General features: G+C 49.1%; 1 protein-coding gene across 1 annotated transcript; it reads left to right on the plus strand.

Moving 5' to 3' along the window:
* The first annotated feature begins 1726 nt into the window (after positions 1-1726).
* On the plus strand, positions 1727-2540 carry LOC104968484 (immunoglobulin heavy variable 4-59). The gene is made up of 2 exons (XM_005222343.5): positions 1727-1810; positions 1893-2540. The coding sequence occupies exons 1-2, from the start codon at positions 1765-1767 to the stop codon at positions 2495-2497; spliced, it is 651 nt and encodes a 216-aa protein (XP_005222400.3). The 5' UTR covers positions 1727-1764; the 3' UTR covers positions 2498-2540.
* The last annotated feature ends 16434 nt before the right edge of the window (positions 2541-18974 follow it).

An 18974-nucleotide genomic window follows, 5' to 3' on the forward strand; every position in this document is an offset into this window, starting at 1 on the left:
TTAGACCACTCTCATCCAGAGAGCACTGAACTCAGTAAGTCAGAGTGGGTACCAGCATCTGATTGCTCATGGCTTAGGAGTTGTTGGGGATTCTCTGGATCCCACGTCTGATGCCATAAACTAAACTCCATAGAAACCAACTGGTAGTGGATGTGGGGAAGTGTCTGCAGCCTTCCAGTCCCGTGAGATGAGAAGCATATTTCGGTTTTACAAGTGGTCCAGTGGGATCACGAGATCAGAGAAACTGCTGAAGAGTGGAAAGCCTGTTAGGCGTGCCCCACAAGACTCCACTGGGTTTGATGATGGATGAAGGTGTTGAGCCAAGGGATGAGGACACACGTAGGAGCTCAGTGACCTCGATGCCAGAGGCCACAGTTCCAGGGTCACCCTCAGGAGTCTTGACCATGTTGCACAGCATCGGGCACAGGTGACCCCCAAGCTCTGAGGCACAAGGAGGTGAGGCCTCTCCCCAGAGCACATTCAGGTGTCAGGAAACTGGATCTGGCACAAAAGACATGCTCATGCAGAACTGCTGTGACCAAAGCCAGACTGGGAAGGCCTTTTCATAGACAGTAGGTTCTCAGTCAGTGTACAGGTCAGATCCCTGTGCCGAGGAAGAGCTGACCTGCACCAGACCCGAAGGGGTGACATCTCAGGGCAGGAGAAGACCAGGGTCACATGGACAGGGCGTCAGTCAGAGTGGGGACACACACTGGTCTTTTTTGCTCCAGGAGGGATAACACCACTGATGACATGATGACAGCACTCCCCACCCCGGGCAAACCCGCTGTAAATCCACACATGCTGTGACTGTCGTCAGCCCCAGTCTACATCCTCACACACAGAAATGCAGGTGTGAGGCCACAGCCTCAGGGCCACAGGGAGATGGGGGAGCGGAGCCCTAAGGAGCTCCCAGGAGCTGTCTGTCCCCACTCCTCAGCAGACTTGGGTTCCTCAGTGTCCACCCTCAGGGAAGAGATGCTGAGGTTCACGAGTTCCTGCAGACACTCAGTTGTGCACAGGAAAATGCAGCCCACTGGGCAAGTCACCCGTGCTGGGAAGACGAGCATCTCAGCACAAATGTCTACTGTGTCCACAGAATTAATACTGTGCTTAATTACTATGAACAAACCTCCTCTAGATTGATTCTTGAGGTGTTTAAGCTGTTCAAGATGAAAAAATAGATAAGAAAGCAAAGGAAAATATAAATGCTTTAGGAATTCTGATAGACATTAAATTGTACTCAACTCCACTTGAATTCAGTGTGATTATTACTTGTATATTTTTCTCTGATGTTTGTATATGGAATAAGTAAACATCAGCTAATCAGAAAAGAAAAAAAAAAATAGGAGTTTGTGTCTAAGAAATGGCTGGTACCTGAATGTGTGGTGGGCATTTGTTGAGTAACAGAAAACACATTCGTGGGATTAAAGTCACTTCCCCAAATCTGCCATTTTCCCTGGAAGCATTTTTTTCCTGACCAGCCCTTCTTCATCATTTCATTCCTCAAAGTCTTCCTGGTATGGGGAGGGGGATCCCAGGAAGGGCTGAGTTCTCTGAGGACACAGTCAGCACCCCTCACAGGGGGAGCCTCATAGACAGGACCTCTATTCACTGCTTTCTGCTTTTTATACAGAGGTCCCTCCTGTATGCAAATACCCACTCAGGTCACAGGGTAGAAACAGAGCACCAGCTCCCTTAAATTCAGGCTCCTCCTGAGACTTGAAGAGACTTGCAGGAGTGGTGACTCTCATCTGCTCGAAGATGAACCCACTGTGGACCCTCCTCTTTGTGCTGTCAGCCCCCAGAGGTGAGTGTCTCTGGGTCAGACATGGGCACGTGGGGAAGCTGCCTCTGAGCCCACGGGTCACCGTGCTTCTCTCTCTCCACAGGGGTCCTGTCCCAGGTGCAGCTGCGCGAGTCGGGCCCCAGCCTGGTGAAGCCCTCACAGACCCTCTCCCTCACCTGCACGGTCTCTGGATTCTCATTGAGCAGCTATGCTGTAAGCTGGGTACGCCAGGCTCCAGGGAAGGCGCTGGAGTGGCTTGGTGATATAAGCAGTGGTGGAAGCACAGGCTATAACCCAGCCCTGAAATCCCGGCTCAGCATCACCAAGGACAACTCCAAGAGCCAAGTCTCTCTGTCAGTGAGCAGCGTGACACCTGAGGACACGGCCACATACTACTGTGCGAAGGACACAGTGAGGGGAAATCAGTGTGAGCCCAGACAAAAACCTCCCTGCATGGGGGCCCGTGACCACCAGGGGGCGCGCAGTACTCACTCAGAGCTGAGCCCTGGAGCAGGTGCAGAAGAGGCGTTGGGCGGTGGGGGGCCTGGGGGGGATTCTCCTCAGAGCTTCTCTTTCCTCCTCCTGCCCAGGAGCTGCACCTCAAACCCTCTTCTGTGTCCTGGTAATTCCTTGTGCTTTATGTCGCTCTCAGAAAACTGTGTTTATATATATTTTAATTTTTCCTTGAAGCAGGATAGCTTTATGTAAACACACACACACACATATAATATTAAACAGCTAAAAGTTTTCACCTTCATTTCTCTTCTTTCAAAGGAACTCAGTAAAAACATTTGCCTCTCATGTTATTTTCAACTATTAACTATCCTGAAAGGAAACCTAAGATATTTAAACATTTTTAATCTTTGTTTTGTTTTTGTCCATGAAGAAGGAAGAGACTCAACCTCCTTCTATCTGTCAAACTGCACAGTAGAATCTGGAGCAAGCAGTGTCTAAGGCTCCAGTGTCAGGGGTCCCCAGTGCTGCATATGCAATGATTCTCATCATTCACAGGTTCTGTACTGCAAATTCACCCACATGCTAGCTTTTATTAGCGTCTTAACATAAACACTGTTACCTTGTGTCCTTATATAGACATTGAGAATTTGGCCAGTTCACTGAGTCACTCAACACACACACATTCCAGGTGAGGGCAATCAGGGTGATACCATCTCGCCTCAACGTCTCTGAAGTCCACACCCCATTCTGAGCTTATGTCTGGATCATTCATAAGGGGAAATACAGAGGTCCTCAGGTGGATTTGTCCGTGGGGTCAACATGGAGCACACCACCATCTGTCCTCTCTCCCATCACAGTGACCGTCACTGGCATAGGGAAAGGAAGCAGGATCTGTGCTGGCTCAGCCCTGAGGAAAGACCCAAGGACTGAGAGGACGAGGGGCTGAGCTGAGATGGGCAAGGGGCAGGAGGTGGGGGCCATCAAGATGGAGACTCTGGGCTCAGAAAGGGGGACTTGCCCTGGGATCTGGTTCCAAGCCATCTGATAGACACACTGCTTTCCCACACTTCCTCACCAACCATGTAAATCAGAAGGCACCCGTGGGGATCCTGGGATGACCAGGGTGAGTGTGACCACAGCCTCTCTGTATTCACAGGAATAGAGCTCCTCAATGTAAATTCCTCTTCAAGCTCCAGGGTAAAATCCACCCTGGGCTGTGAGAGCTCACCCCTCTCTGCTCACACAGGATGGAGGTCTCAGTGAATGCAGAGCTGTTGGGTAGAAAATGGGGCTTTGGGTCTTCTCCTCTGCCTGGTGACAGCTCCCCAAGATGAGGGTCTCGGGTGCAGACACGGGTCTGTGGGGATGATTGTGACTGCAGGTGACTGACAGGGACTGATTCTCCTTGTCCCTAGCCGGTCTGTCCCAGTGCAGCTGCAGGAGCAGGGTCCAGAACTGCGGAAGCTCTCACCTGTGCCATCTCTGGTTGCTCCATCACCAGTGGTTACTGGTAACCAGTACTCCCTGCAGCTAAGCTCTGTGACAACCAAGGACACGGCAGTATGCTGCTGTGCAAGAGACACAGTGAGGGGAAGGCAGTGTGAGCCCAGAACCAGCCACCCTCCGGGGGCTCCATGACCTCCAGCGGTGCTGGGGACACACAGTTGTGTGTTGCAGGAGCAGGTGCAGATGGTGATTGACAGCTGGTCTCCTGTCAGGAGGCTTCCTCTCCTTGTAGCAGTTTTTCTGGGGACCTTCTCTGCATTCATGACTCTTAGGTACCTCCTCAGCCTCTGAGGGAGAATGGTGGTTGGGATAGGGGACCGTATCCTCACTGCACGAAAGGGACGGTCTCTTAGGGTTGCTTCCGATTGTCGCTTAGGCCCGTTCTCTGGACATTTGGTGTAAGCTCGCTAAGCCCACAGGAGAGGCTCTGTGTGATTCAGCGGTGGGGCTCAGCACAGCAGGGCCAGTAAACGAGTTAGCCAGCGGTCAGCAGTGTAAGTGCAGCTGGACTCAGACAACAGAGGTGTATAAACCCAGGGCCAGGGAAGAACCCCCCTTGGTGGTGCTAACGGAACTGACACCTCACTCACAGCATCAGCCATAGTTCTCGCCATGGAGACTCAGCGCGACCTCCACGCCAGCCTGAGATAGAAGCTGAGTCTGCTGACACCACACACAGATGCAGGAAGATGAAAAGTTTGTGTCGTCTGTGTTCCTGCATCTATGTCTGTGATGTCCTCAGACTTACCTTCTACATCAACCTGGGGTGGGGTCCCAATGAATTCCCATGGAGAGAACTATGAATAATGGTCTGAGTGTGGTTTCAGCTCTTTGAGCACCACCGAGGGGCGTTCCTCCCTTCACTAATTGACAGGCTCTAGTAGGTGCAGTAGCTTCTGTCCTTTGGTGGTTTTACGGCAGATAGAGACACAAACTAAAGGGAAGCTTTTACTTTAAAAACAATTCCTACTTGATATCCTCAGCTTTCTTGTCAAGCTATGAGCCACCAGAAGTTTATACGAGGACAAGTCTTTCAACGAGAGAGCACCCATACATCTAAGGAATATACAGAATATTCCCTGATGAATAAAGAAGCCATTGTGAACACCGTCTTCGTGTTTAGCCATCCCTCCTGACTGTCTCATGGAACAAACATACCTTTAGTTCATGAAACTTAGTGATTTTAAATCACTTTGTTCTAATGCATTGCATGCTAGTCACTCCAGTCATGTCAGCCTCTTTACCACACTAGGGACTGTAGCCCATTAGGCTCCCCTGTCCATGAAATTTCCAGGCAAGGAATACTGGGAAGCGGTGTGCCATTCCCGTCCTCCAGGGCTGGATCCTGTGTCTCTTACATCTGCTTATTGGTAGGTGGGTTCCTTATCACTAGCGCCATCTTGCGATCATTATGTGAGTCTCTTCAGCAGAAATCACACAAAGTGAACAGAGTAAATAATGAGAAAGTGAAAGTTGCTCAGTTGTATCCAACTCTGCGACCCCACGGACTACACAGTCCATGGAATTCTCCAAGGAAGAATACCGGAGTAGCATTTCCCTTCTCCAGGGCATCTTCCCAACTCAGGGATCAAACCCAGATCTCCCAAACTGCAGGCAGGTTCTCACCAGCTGAGCCACAAGGGAAGCCCAAGTATACTGGAGTGGGTAGCCTATCCCTTCTCCAGCAGATCTTCCAGTCCCAGGAAGCGAATCCTATATTGCAGGATGATTCTTACCATTGAGCTGTGAGTTCAGTCGCTCAGTAATGGCTGACTCTTCCCGAATCCCGTGGACTGCTAGCTATGCCCAGACTTCCTCTGACCATCTGCCAACTCCCAGACTTTGCTCAAGCTTATGTCCATCCAGTCGATGATGCCATCCAAACCATCTCATCCTCTGTCATCCACTTTTCCTCCAGTCTTCATCTTTCCCAGCATCAGGTCTTTTCCAATGATCTGTTCTTCAAATCAAGGTGGCCAAATATTGGAGCTTCACTTCAGCATCAGTCCTTCCAATGAATATTCAGGACTGATTTCCTTTAGGATAGACTGGTTTTGATCTCTTGCAGGCAAAGACTCTCAACAGTCTTCTCCAACACACAGTTCAAAAGCATCAATACTTCAGTGCTCAGCTTTCTTTATGGTCCAACTCTCATATCCATACATGACTACTGGAAAATCCATAGCTTTACAAGACGGAATTTGCCCAGCAAATAAAGTCTCCCCTATTTAATGCATTGTCTAGGTTGGCCAAAGCTTTTCTTCTAAGAGGATGCTATTGGGAAAGCTTGAACTGAATCGCGGAAGCCCAAACAATGAGAAAAATCACAAGCCAATGAAACAAGGAGCCCAGATGCGGGTGGTCCCAGATTTGGTGAAATCAGCAGTTCATGTACCTGGATAGAATGAACAACCTTCCACATGGCACACCCACATGTCAGCCCCTCACCCAGGGGACCCCCTCATGTACGGATGTGATGAGTGCATTCCCTGGTCACATGGGGACTTGGAAAGGGGCTGGGAGTAGGGGGACAGCTCCTATCAAATTACCTCAGGAACCCAAAATCACAGAGAGGCACCTTATCCTGCCTTCTGAATAAAACTGGAGCACCAGGACGTAACAGTCTCCTTACCGTGGTGCTTTCTGAATTCCAGCCTCTTGGAAGAGCTTCGGAATCTGAGCCTAAAATAAGTGCCCTGCTGAGTCCTTCATCCCTGTCTCTCTATGTTGGTCAAGTCTGTCCAGGCTCCTCTGACTCTTAGTGACATTCGAATTCTCCTTCGCCTCACAGGTCAAGGACAACCTCACCTGGAACCTGCTGGTTCCTGCATCAAGAGGTAGTGTGTGTGGAAACTGTCATCTCCATCATTAAAGCAAGGAAATTCTCAACACCAAAACTTTCCCTGGACCTAACAGAGTCCTAACATTGTAGGGGAATCCCCCAGCACAAACCAGAGAGCTGGGCAATCCACAGTCCAGGTGAGATCTGCCCATGGAAGTGAAGCTTCAGGAGGAGCACCTTCACAGTAATTACTACCAATTCCTGCAGGACCAGCAATAACCACTGTGAGGATGAGAGATCCTGGGGATTGCAGTCCATGGTTTGTGGGATATAACTCCACAAATATCCAGGTCTTCAAGGTGAGTGTTCTTATTTATCCCTTCAGGACACCTGACGAACGAGGGGAAGGCCAACACTGAGAAATGTTAACACCTAACCAGAAGGTTCATCAGCAGACCCTCCATGGAAAGCTCTTCCCCCAGCTTCTCCAAGGAGGTGAACAGAAATTCTTGTCACTGCAGACCTACGGAGGGGTCATAACTCATGGCTAAGTGAAGGGACTGGACCAGGGCACTGCAGCCCAGGAGGGAGTATTATTCGGACGGGCCAATACTGAAAACCCTGGCGACGCTCAGAGCCCAGACCCAGATTCCCTGAGTCATGGGTGTTCAACCTCAACAATGCAGGTAGCCCTTACCCACATGTGACCTCCAGGGACCTGGAAGAGCTACGATATGCAGCCTCTTTGAGGAGGGGAGCTAGTGTGCAGCTACCACAGCCAGACAACATCCAGGAGGCAGGGCGCTGAGGCTCTGGTACCCACGGCTGGAGACCAGGTTTGGAGCCCTCACTACTGGCCTCAGACCCGCTCTCTCCTGCCTGATCGACAAGGCCAGTATCCCTCTCCTACTCTTGGGTATCTGACGATCTCAGGAATATTTATGAAGTTTCCATTAGAGACTCAGAACAGGGGAAAGCAGGTTTGTCACAGAGTCCTGCTGGAGAACACGTGGCTGACACAGCAGTGGATCTGTCTCCCCCAAAGACCTCAGGTCCTGAAGTCCTCGGGCAGGTGGTCAGGAGGGACGGTGAGAAGCAGGATGGAGTCTGAGGATGGATGCACCCGAAGCCGTCCTGCTGAAGAGATGTCCTGCCAGGGGACACGCACACAGCTGACCTAGCTTCTCTGCAGGGTTCTGTTGTGTCAACCCTCTCCAGTGTTCCTTCCCGGAGAATCCCATGGACAGAGGAGTCTGGTGGGCTACAGTCTGTGGGGTCTCATAGGGTTAGACACGACTGAGGTGACTGAGCACGCTCAACCCCCCATTCCCTGGGTGAGCACTCCCTCAGGGCAGCCTCACCTGTGTCAGCTGAAAAGGGCTCTGCCTCGTCCTCCTCTGATGTCTCAGGTGTCTCCTCTCACAGGTGTGGGCACTAGTAGACCCTCAGGTGTTTGTGCTGTGAGTTGTCAGGGGTGACTGCACTGGTTTTGGACAAGGGGGTTCATCTGGACCTTCAGGTGGGGCCCCTGCAGGATCCAGGTGCTGCAAGAACAGGTGATCTCATGAGGAACCGTAGGTGGAGTGGGCATCGAGCCCCATGCTTCTGCGTGCAGCTATCTGTGACATGATGTTAGCCCATGGGGGGCTCCAAGAGCTGAAGGGACCCCAAGCCCTTGAGAGCTCTGGACTCACTGTGAGTGTCAACTCATCGGTGCACCTGCAGCCCCAGGGAGGTGACGTCTAGGTGTTCTCACAAACTCCTTCCTTGTGGTCTCTCTACAGAGTGTGTGCATTTATTGAGGCTCTTTCTGCTGCTGCTGCTGCTGCTGCTGCTAAGTCACTTCAGTCGTGTCCGACTCTGTGCAACCCCAGAGACGGCAGCCCACCAGGCTCCCCATCCCTGGGTTTCTCCAGGCAAGAACACTGGAGTGGCTTGCCATTTCCTTCTCCAAAGGCTATTTCTCGAGAAGATTAAAAGAACATGCAGTCTCTAGAAGAATACTCTGAAGGTAGAACACGCCACTTAATACCAGACCAGAAACACTGCTAGGACTGCCCTGTGAGCCCAGGCAGGGGGTGCCCAGGACCCCAGTGCAGGGCTGCTTCACAGGAGCATGTGAGGAGGGGGCCAGGGAGTCTCAGAGACGGAGTCTTCTCTTTTCACTGAAAACAATAACTAGCAGGACAAGGACTGGTGATGTTAAATGTTGGGGCCTGTTGGGATTACACAGCACAGTGAGGCCATGAGAAGTATGTGAGGATATATCTGAAACTGTGTATGAGTGTGTGAATGTATGTGAGTGTGTATGTGAGCATGCGAGTCTGGATGTGTGTGCATGTTTGTGTGTGTGTGAGTGTGTATATGAGTGTGTGAATGTGTTTGATTCCATGTGTGAGTGTGGATGTGTGTGCATGTTTGTGTGTGTGATGTGTGCATGAGTGTGTATGTGTATGTGAGTATACTTCTGAGTGTGAATGTGTGCATGTGTTTGCTTGTGTTTGTGTGTAGGTGTGTGTGTGAATGAGCATGTCTCTGTGTGTCAGGTGTGTGTGTTTCTGCGGTGATAGGTGTCTGTGCGTGTGTAGGCATGTGTGTGTTTGACAGGTGTCTGTGTGACTGTGTGTGTATGTAACACGTGTGTGAGTGTGTGACAGGTGTGTATAGCAGGTGTGTGTGTGTATACTCGTGTGTGGATGACTGTATGTGTCTGTATGTCTTGTGACAGGTGTGTGTGTTTGTGTGACAGGTGTGTGTGTAACAGGTTTTTGAGGGTAATAGGTGTGTGCATGAAGGGACAGGTGTGTGTGTGTGACAGGTGTGTTTGTGTGACAGGTGTGTCCGTGTGAAGGGTGTGTGTGTTTGTGTGACAGGTGCATGTTTGACAGGAGTGTGTGTGTGTAAAGATGTGTGTATATGTGACAGATGCGTGTGTGCCTGTGTGTGTCTGTATGTTTGTGTGACATGTGTGTGTGTGTAACAGGTCTCTGTGTGTGTAACACGTGTGTCTGTGTGTAAAACAGGTTTGTGTGTGAAGGGGTGTGTGTATGTGTGTGTATGACAGGTGTGTGTGTGTGACAGGTGTGTCCATATGTGTGAGGGGTGTGTGTGTACAAGGTGTGTGTGTGTGTGAATGGGTGTGAGTGTGTGACAGCTGTGTCTGTCACAGGTGTATGTGTGTGTCACAGGTGTATGTGTGTGTGTGTGAAGGGGTGTGTGTGTAACACGTGTGGGTGTGTACAACAGGTGTATGTGTGTAACAAGTATATGTGTTTATAACACGTGTGTGTGTGTGAGACAGGTGTGTGCATGTCACAGATGTCTGTGTGTGTGTGAAGGTGTGTGTGTGTGTGACAGGAGTGTGTGTGTGTCAGTTTTGTTTGTGAAGGGCTGAGTGTGTGTGACTTGTGTGTGTGTGTGACAGCTGTGCCTGTATTTCTGAAGGGTGTGTGTGACAGGGGTGTGTGTGACAGGTGTTTGTGTGTGTGACAGCTGTGTCTGTATGTCTGAAGGGGTGTGTGTGACAGGTGTGTGTGAGACAGGTGTGTTGTGTGTGTGGAAGGTGTGTTGTGTGTGTGAGTGTGTGTCTGTATGCCTATGTGACAGGTGTGTGTGTGTGTGACAGCTGTGTCTGTATGTCTGAAGGGGTGTGTGCGACAGGTGTGTGCATGTTGACATGTGCGTGTGTGTGGAAGGTGTGTTGTGTGAGTGTGTGTCTGTATACCTGTGTGACAGGTATGTGTGTATGTGACAGGAGTGTGTGTGTGTGTAACAGCTGTGTGTGTTTGTGGGTGTAACAGTTGTGTGTTTGTGTGTGACAGGTGTGTGTGTGACAGGTGTGTGTGTGAGACAGGTGTTTGTATGTCTGTGACAATTTTGTGTGTGTGTGTGTGTGTGTGTAAAAGTGAGTGTTGTGACAGCTGTGTGTAACAAGTATGTGTGTGTGTAACAGGTATGTGTTTGTGACAGGTGTGTGTGTGTGTGACAGGTGTGTGTGTGACAGGTGTGTTGTGTGTGTGATTGTGTGTGCCTGTATGTCTATGTGACAGGTGTGTTTGTGTGACAAGACTGTGTGTGTGTGTAACAGGTGTGTGTGTGTGTACCCCATGGACTGTTGCGTGCCAGTCTTCTTTGTCCTTTCTATGCAAGAATCCTGGAGTGGGTTGCCATTTCCTACTCCAGGGAAACTCACACCCGGGGAGTCAACCCAGCTCTCCTACATTGCAAGTGGATTCTTTACCACAAGAGGCAAAATTCTCATTATCTACAGAACACTGTAGATAGAAAACCCTAAAGACTCCACACAAAACTACGAGACCACACTGAACTCAACAGGTCAGAGTGGGTACCAGCATCAGATTGCTCATGGCTTAGGAGTTGTTGGGGACTCTCTGGATCCCACGTCTGATGCCATAAACTAAACCCCACAGAAACCAACTGGCAGTGGATTTGGGGATGTGTCTGCAGCCTTCCAGTCCCGTGAGATGAGAAGCATATTTGGGTTTTACAGGTGGTCCAGTGGGATCACGAGATCAGAGAAACTACTGGAGAGTGGACAGCCTGTTAGGCGTGCACCACAAGACTCCACTGGCTTTGATGATGGATGAAGGTGTTGAGCCAAGGGATGAGGACACATCCAGAAGCTCAGTGACTGGGATGGCAGAGGCCAGAGTTCCAGGGCCAATTCAGGATTCTTGGCCATGTTGCATAGCACCGGGCACAAGTGACCCACAAACTTGGAGGCACAATGAGGTGGGGCCTCTCCCAGAGCTCATTCATGTCTCGGGAAACTGGATCTGGCACAGAAGACATGCTCGTGCAGAACTGCTGTGGCCAAAGCCAGACCGGGAAGGGCTTCGCATAGACAGTAGGTTCTAACTCAGTCAGTGTACAGGTGAGATATGTGTGCTGAGGAAGAGCTGACCTGTGCCAGACACGAAGGGGTGACATCTCAGGGCAGGAGAAGACCAGGGTCACATGGACAGGGGGTCAGTCAGAGTGGGGACACACACTGGTCTTTTTTGCTCCAGGAGGGATAACACCACTGATGACACTGATGACAGCTCTCCCCACCCCGGGCAAACCCGCTGTAAAGTCCACACATGCTGTGACTGTCGTCAGCCCCAGTCTACATCCTCACACACAGAAATGCAGGTGTGAGGACACAGCCGCAGGGCCACAGGGAGACGGGGGAGCAGAGCCCTAAGGAGCTCCAGGAGCTGTGTGTCCTCAGTCCTCAGCAGACTTGGGGTCTCAGTGTCCACCCTCAGGGAGGAGATGCTGAGGTTCACGAGTTCCTGCAGACACTCAGTTGTGCACAGGAAAATGCAGCCCACTGGGCAAGTCAGCCATGCTGGGAAGACGAGCATCTCAGCAGAAATGTCTACTTTGTCCACAGAATTAATACTGTGTTTAATTACTCTGAACAAACCACCTCTAGAGTGATTCTTGAGGTTATTTAAGCTGTTCAAGATGAAAAAACAGTCAAGAAAGCAAAGGGAAATATAAATGCTTTGGGAATTCGGATAAACATTAAATTGTACTAAACTCCATTTGAATTCAATGTGATTATTACATGTATATTTTTCTCTTTGTTTGTATATGGAGTAAGTAAACATCAGCTAATCAGTAAAGAAAAAAAAATGAGAGTTTGTGTGTAACTAAGGGCTGGTACCTGAATGTGTGGTGGGCATATCATGAGTAAAGGTAAACACGTTCGTGGGATTAAAGTCCTTCCCAAATCTGCCGTGTTCCCTGAAAGCATCTTTTTTCCTGACCAGCCCTCCTTCATCATTTCATTCCTCAATCGTCTTCCTGGTGTGGGGAGGGGGACCCCAGGAGGGCCTGAGTTCTCTGAGGACACAGTCAGCAACCCCTCACAGGGGGAGCTCCATAGACAGGACCTCTATTCACTGCTTTCTGCTTTTATACACAGGTCCCTCCTGTATGCAAATATCCACTCAGGTCACAGGGTAGAACACAGCACCAGCTCACTTAAATTCAGCCCCTCCTCAGGTTTGAAGAGACTTCCGGGAGTGGTGACTTTCATCTGCTCGAAGATGAACCCACTGTGGACCCTCCTCTTTGTGCTCTCAGCCCCCAGAGGTGAGTGTCTCTGGGTCAGACATGGGCACGTGGGGAAGCTGCATCTGAGTCCATGGGTCACCGTGCTTCTCTCTCTCCACAGGGGTCCTGTCCCAGGTGCAGCTGCAGGAGTCGGGCCCCAGCCTGGTAAAGACCTCACAGACCTCTCCCCAAAGTGGGTGCCCTGATCCCTGGAGATTGTGGAAAGCACCTTTTAATCATTTTTTTCTATTCTGAGATATTAATCCTGAAGCCAGGAAAGGCATTATCAAATAAAAATAAGGTTTGTCAGGGAGCCAGGAAAAGCCAAGTGGCCATCTTGGACCTCTCATAGCCCAAACTCTTTGGTTTATGGCCATTTTAAATCCATTTTAAATTCCCTGAAGAGGTGTTAACTTTTGTAGAAGCAGAATGAGCTTTGTTCATATGTGCTGTAGTCTGTTATCAAAAGCCACATTCCAACAAAACTTTGTTCTTTTAATCAGTGAGAGAAAACCAAATTCCAGTTTGGTAACAGCTTATATTCACTGTGAAACAATAGTTATTCACTTAGTCATAGTAACAATAAGACTTCAAAGGCAGTTTAATGTCTTAACAAACTTGTAGCATGCACAAAACTCTTCTTTCACTTGCAACACACCTGGTTACACTTTCTGTATTCATCACTTCATTTGTCCATTTAGAGGACAGCCACCTGTACGTTTAGACTTACTTTGCTTTCCTTAATAGAATGTAATTCCATTCCTTATTACTTTTTATTAAAAACACATATCTTACTTTTCTTCAGAAACCATGACTTGTACTTTACATCATCATTCTGTAGATTGGTAAGGATAAATCACCCAAAGTTATATCATTTATAAAAGTATCTTCACAATGTCTCTGTTAATTAGATCAATAAACAAACATCAATATCATGTAATCAATTCAGTAATGATTATTTCCCAGATACACAAAGCCTCAAATTCATTTACTTTAATTTTCTTGAATTAGAATTGTTGATTTGTAAGCACTGACTTCTCTTTAGGGCCAATTAATTAGGAGCTCATTGAACCACTTAGCCTTTAGCAATTTTTTTCCAAGGATGGAGACATACACCGAGACACACACAAATCTGGACAGACAGAAACCTCACAGTTTTCCACCTGAAATTTAAAATGTCTCTTTGTCCCTTTTAATTTCTTGGCTTGAGTTCCAGCTCATGGCTGGCAGTCCCAGATAGAGTGGGCTGTGTATCTCAAGGACATGATAAGAGTTAACTCAGGTTTTTCCCCAGGCATGTTTCTGTTTCTCAGGCAGGATCAGAGTTCCCCAAAAGAGTATTTTCACAAGTCAAACTTTTTAGTAATTACATAGTGCAAAAAGAACCAGTTTTTGCAATTTCAAAAAAGATTCCATTTTACCTAGTTTTCTCCGGAGTCTATAGAATACACATGGCCATTCAGGGTTCAAAATGTCATTTCTCCTTCATGTAGTCATAGCTTCATAGCTAAACTTTAAACCAGAGAGTGCTCAGATGGGCTTCTGATGACAGGGGTAGACTGATCGATAAGATGTCCCAGCAGGGATTCTCTCTCTGGGCAGGTGAGGTCTTCTCTTAAAGCAAAGAAACCCCATATATAAGGGATTTTTAGGCCTTGAGGATCAAAATTATCCCAGTTTTTCAAGATATTATTCAAGGGGGGTGGTTCTGGACTGTTTAGGCCCCATCTGTAAGAGAGAAAAAAGCAGTGCCCAGTGCCATGGCTTTTTTCTACCAGAGGGTGTCTGCCCCTGCTCTAGACGGGGTTGGGAGACTGATTTCCACCTAAGCTTCCTTCCCTGGCCAGAGCTAACCTGTCTCTTACAGGTGAAGGTGTCCTACTCCCAACCCCCCTTCGTGTTCTTACCACCCAGGCATGGTGGAGTATTGCACCGAGGGTTAGACCTGACTGGCCCATCCCAGATTGGATGTCCAGGGTCTTCGACCATTTAAACCTTGGTTTGATTTTCCCTTTATTCCGGCACCACCTGGGGCTGGGAACAGGAGTAGTTTTCAGATGCTTGCCGAAGCCCAAGACCACTAGGGAAAGCACCCAACCTTCTGTGTACCTGCGCACATTCCTCATAACAGTATAAGTGGCCAAGTCATAAAGGGATGAACAGAAAAACCAAGACATCCTCCTGAGAGTGGCCACACGAGTCTATTTAATAACAAAGGAGGCGATGGAAGGGCCCGCCTGCGAGGAAAAAACTAATCTTCATATTCATGGGAGTGCCAACATCATCCTTTTATTCCTGTCCACAGAGCTGTACAAAAAGAATACCTAAGAGTTGAGACAAGAGCCACTGGAGGGCTTCGTCTGCTCTGCTAAGAGCTGAGCGTACGAAGGGAAGGAAGCCCAGATGCCACTTCAATCTGCCCAAATCTGGGGTGTCCAAGTCTGTGTCCTCAGGAATCTTCATGCTCACCAGCTCAATGCCTCAATCCATATTAGTCACAGTTTTGGCATAGCCATGACAGAACTTGCCTGGTGTGTCTGTTGGATCAGATGGTGATTTCTAGTCTGAGAGATGTCCCTTGGAGCTAGAGCTTCCAGCTAGGCTCCCTAATAGTGCTCCTCGTCTGCAGTGTTTCCTGTAAAACTTGGAAGTGGGGGCCCTTGCTAGAAAAGCACAATAACAGCATGGAATTGCAGAGTCCCTTGAAAGTCTACAATCTGGCACACCAAGGTTAAATGAACTTTAATTCCCCAAGCAGATATGAAATGGTCAGAGGGACCAGGAAAAGCTGACTGGGGGAAAAGAAATTCAACCTTCCACACTGCTTCTGATTTAGTAAAGTAGCTGCTGCTGCTGCTGCTAGTTGTCTCAGTCGTGTGCTGACTCTGTGAGACCCAGAGGTTGGCAGGCCCCACCAGGCTCCAAGCGCCCTCCTGGGATTCTCCAAGGCAAGAGTACATGTAGTGGATTGCCCTTTCCTTCTCCAATACGCAGGGAAGTGAAAGGGAAGAGTGAAGTCACTCAGTCGTGTCCAACTCTTAGCAACCCCATGGACTGCAGCCTACCAGGCTCCTCCGCCCATGGGATTTTCCAGGCAAGAGTACTGGAGTGGGGTGCCGTTGCCTTCTCCGTAGTAAAGTAGAGACCACAGTAAAAGAGCAAAAGAATCTCAACTCTGAGTGTTCTTACCTTGTCTTGAAGATCTTGGACAAGCCCCCAAGATGATAACCTAGCAGTCAACGGTGACCGATGCCACTGGATTCATGGTGCCTAAGAAGAAGATATTACTCTGGGCCAAAGACAGTCTCAGTCACTCAGAGCTTGTGTATTTTTTATTTAAAGGGAAGGTGACAGAAAAAGCTTCTGACACAGACATCAGAAGGGCGCTCATTAATTTAAGTGGGGCCATATATACTTCTCAACTAGCCTTGAGAATAGACAAAAAATCTCAAGGATGTGAGCGTTTTGCCCAGACCCTTTCCTATAACATACATCCAAAGCTCAAAAAGAGGAATGTCCTTGAACCTGAGATATGCTCCCTACAATGCCTACTTGTCTTAGGCAAAGAATGTGAAAAAGAAAGCAAGCTTGCCTCCTCCTTAAAGGGGCTTTAGGCTTGGACTCTTTATTAACCTGCTGGGACAGGTAAGTATACAGTTAAACTCAGAAAACTCTAATGTTGTAACGGTGGTGAGTAAAGCATTTGTATAACATACCACTGATAACTCATATAAGTATATCACTTATAAATTCAGCATGAAGGTCAAAAGATAAAATATCAAAATAATGATAACTACAAAATGAAATAATGGAACATGTTTTGAAGAATAGAATGACAGTATGATACTAGTCAACAGAGATGAACTCAATGAAGAGCTACAAATATATTTTTTAAAAGTATAGAACACTGAGACCAATAAATTCTGGAGTGAAAAGCACTCCAATAACATATTGCTAAATGAAAAAGAGCTTTGAGTGTCAGGCAGTTAAACGAGCCACACATTTGGGTAGCATCTCTAGCAGGAGAAATCACATCCATGAAACAACTTGAAGATGAATGTTCATGATCATGACAGAGAGTGTTATGAACATAGTCACCAAGACAGAAGAAAACTGTTTCATGGAGGAAATGATCTAAGGCATCCATCATCTTACACCATCAAGTATGGAAGGGAGAGAGACTCTCAGAAAGCAGGGAGAGAAAGGGGAGGGAGGGAAGATATACACGTGTATGTAGTACATACGAATGCTGACGCGCATGGCAGGCAAAAGGAGGTGCAAGCGCAAAGGGCTCTTAGGGCGCCAGCTCGTAGGTAGAGAGCACAGTCCTACTAAAAGACGCAAAGCACACCCTGAAGAACGCGCTGCCCCTATCGCGAAGCATCTCTTCTGAAGCTAGCAAGGGTGACGGTCGCGACGCCTGGTGGAGGTATTGGGGCTCTTGGGAGGAGCACGCTCGCCTAGCGGAATGACCTGGTGGAGGCATGCTCAGAGGTAGTTACAAGGTGCCTCGTTCTCTGAGGTGCGCCTTCCCTCTTCTGTTAGAGAGCAAGGTCGGCGAGCAACTGGTCGGAATACGGAAGTCCCCAACTCTTGCGAGCTTCCCGCGCAAGCCCCCGAAGCACCACCTCCTGAGGCGCCTCATCTCGGCGATGTGCCAACGGCGACCGCACTGGAGGGAACCTCCGTCGGGGTTAGTTCTCGGAGAGCCGGCTGCGGTTGCGCGCCGTCCGCCGGCAGTCGCTGCGGACGCCGACTCCGGCTATTTCTCGGCTTCCAGGAAAAACCAGCACGACCGTGGAGTAACACGGCGAGGTCAGTGAGCTCCCTCGGTGCGGGGCGTCGGCCCGCTGCAGGGAAGGGCTCTCCCCGGTTGGCTGTCGCTCCCTACTACAGGACGTAAAGGCTCGGGGAGGGTGGAGCGCGCTTGCACCACATCTTCGCCTAGCCCCCCAGCCCCAGCCCCAGCCCAGCCCTAAGCCCCAGCCCCACCACACCACCCCATCCTCGCAGGCGAGCCCGTAGCTCGCGCACAGGAGGCCATGGTAGGACGCGAGCACTCTGGCCTGCCGACACAGCAGACGTAGTTATATTGGAATGGACAGAGCAGTGACTTCGTGCGAGCAGTATAGGGATCTTTTCCGGCGGGTGGATATAATGCCTGGGAGTGGAGACTGGTGCTTGAGGAATGCATATGAGTAGCTAAACCCTATGGGGTTTCCCTTTCACGAGTGCTGCATGTCAGGAAGTCCTCGCACACTCTTCTTTCAGATGAGGTCTTGGCTCTCTACATCGGTGGCAACTCTGAGAATAGCTACTAAAGGGAAGAGACGTGGTCAGAGCCCGTTTGGCAGCTGGGCCCATCTCGGTGCAACTCTCTCCAGCCAAACTCTATCTTGTGGGACTTCGGTGCATTATGGGACACATTGTCAGGCCTCTGAACTCCAGGATGCAGGAGCATTGTATCAATGACGCATGTGAGTGGAACCCGAGGGGTCTAAGTTGCTGTTTGGAGTTGAGTTCCTTGGGATTTTCCAAGACCTATAGTCGCACGATCTGCTGAGGAGGTCCATGCATGTAGATCGCGCTGGTGTTACTAGAGAATGGCAGAATGTCAAGGCGCATTTCTCGTCCTTATAGCGGTTGAGGCACTGGATTACTCTCAACCGCCTGCCCTCGAGAGCTGCTTTCCCCCACTTGTAACATTTTCCCAGCATCATAGAGAAGATATGACCCAAATCCCTTCATTGCTTGGTGTCCCAGGCAAGGAGTAGCTTCTCTAGGATTCTATTTTCAGCCAGGAATGTCGCGCTGCTACAGAGCTCTATTTTTTTGGGTTGTGACAACCCACTAGTAGGGCTTATTTATTTCCAGAATTCTGCATGTGAATGTCGGATAAAACACCTGCACAGGTCTTCCCTTGTCACGTTGCCCGTGCTTGAAGACTGCGCATTTTTCATCAGGACCTCCTTGAGAATGTTTCCGCGCCTGCAAGAGGTCTGCTGCCCGTGGTTTACGTTGGTTCACGCTAATGGATCTTTCAACTCAATTTATTAGGGCATCGGAGAGAGAAGGTTCTTCACTTACACGAGGTGGGCACGCCGGCAGTTTTTGGTGAAGGAAGAAGATGGCCCTATAGAAGCTGCGTCAAAAAAAGTATCTGCCCTGTTAGTTGCTTCCATCCATTAGAATTATGTTCAGTGAAAGAAGGAGGCTGTGGCTTGGATACTTTGTCTTGGATTCTCAAGTCTCACGATCTACTTTCCCAAAGAAATCATATTGCCATGCTCATAGAGGTGCTAATCAATTCTATCTCAGTGTGTGAAAGACAGAAAGTTCTGTGAAGCCTCAACTTTTCACTTGGTTCAGAGGCCC

The sequence above is a fragment of the Bos taurus genome, chromosome 21 (genome assembly GCF_002263795.3).
Source record: "Bos taurus isolate L1 Dominette 01449 registration number 42190680 breed Hereford chromosome 21, ARS-UCD2.0, whole genome shotgun sequence".
Taxonomy (NCBI): Eukaryota; Metazoa; Chordata; class Mammalia; order Artiodactyla; family Bovidae; genus Bos; species Bos taurus.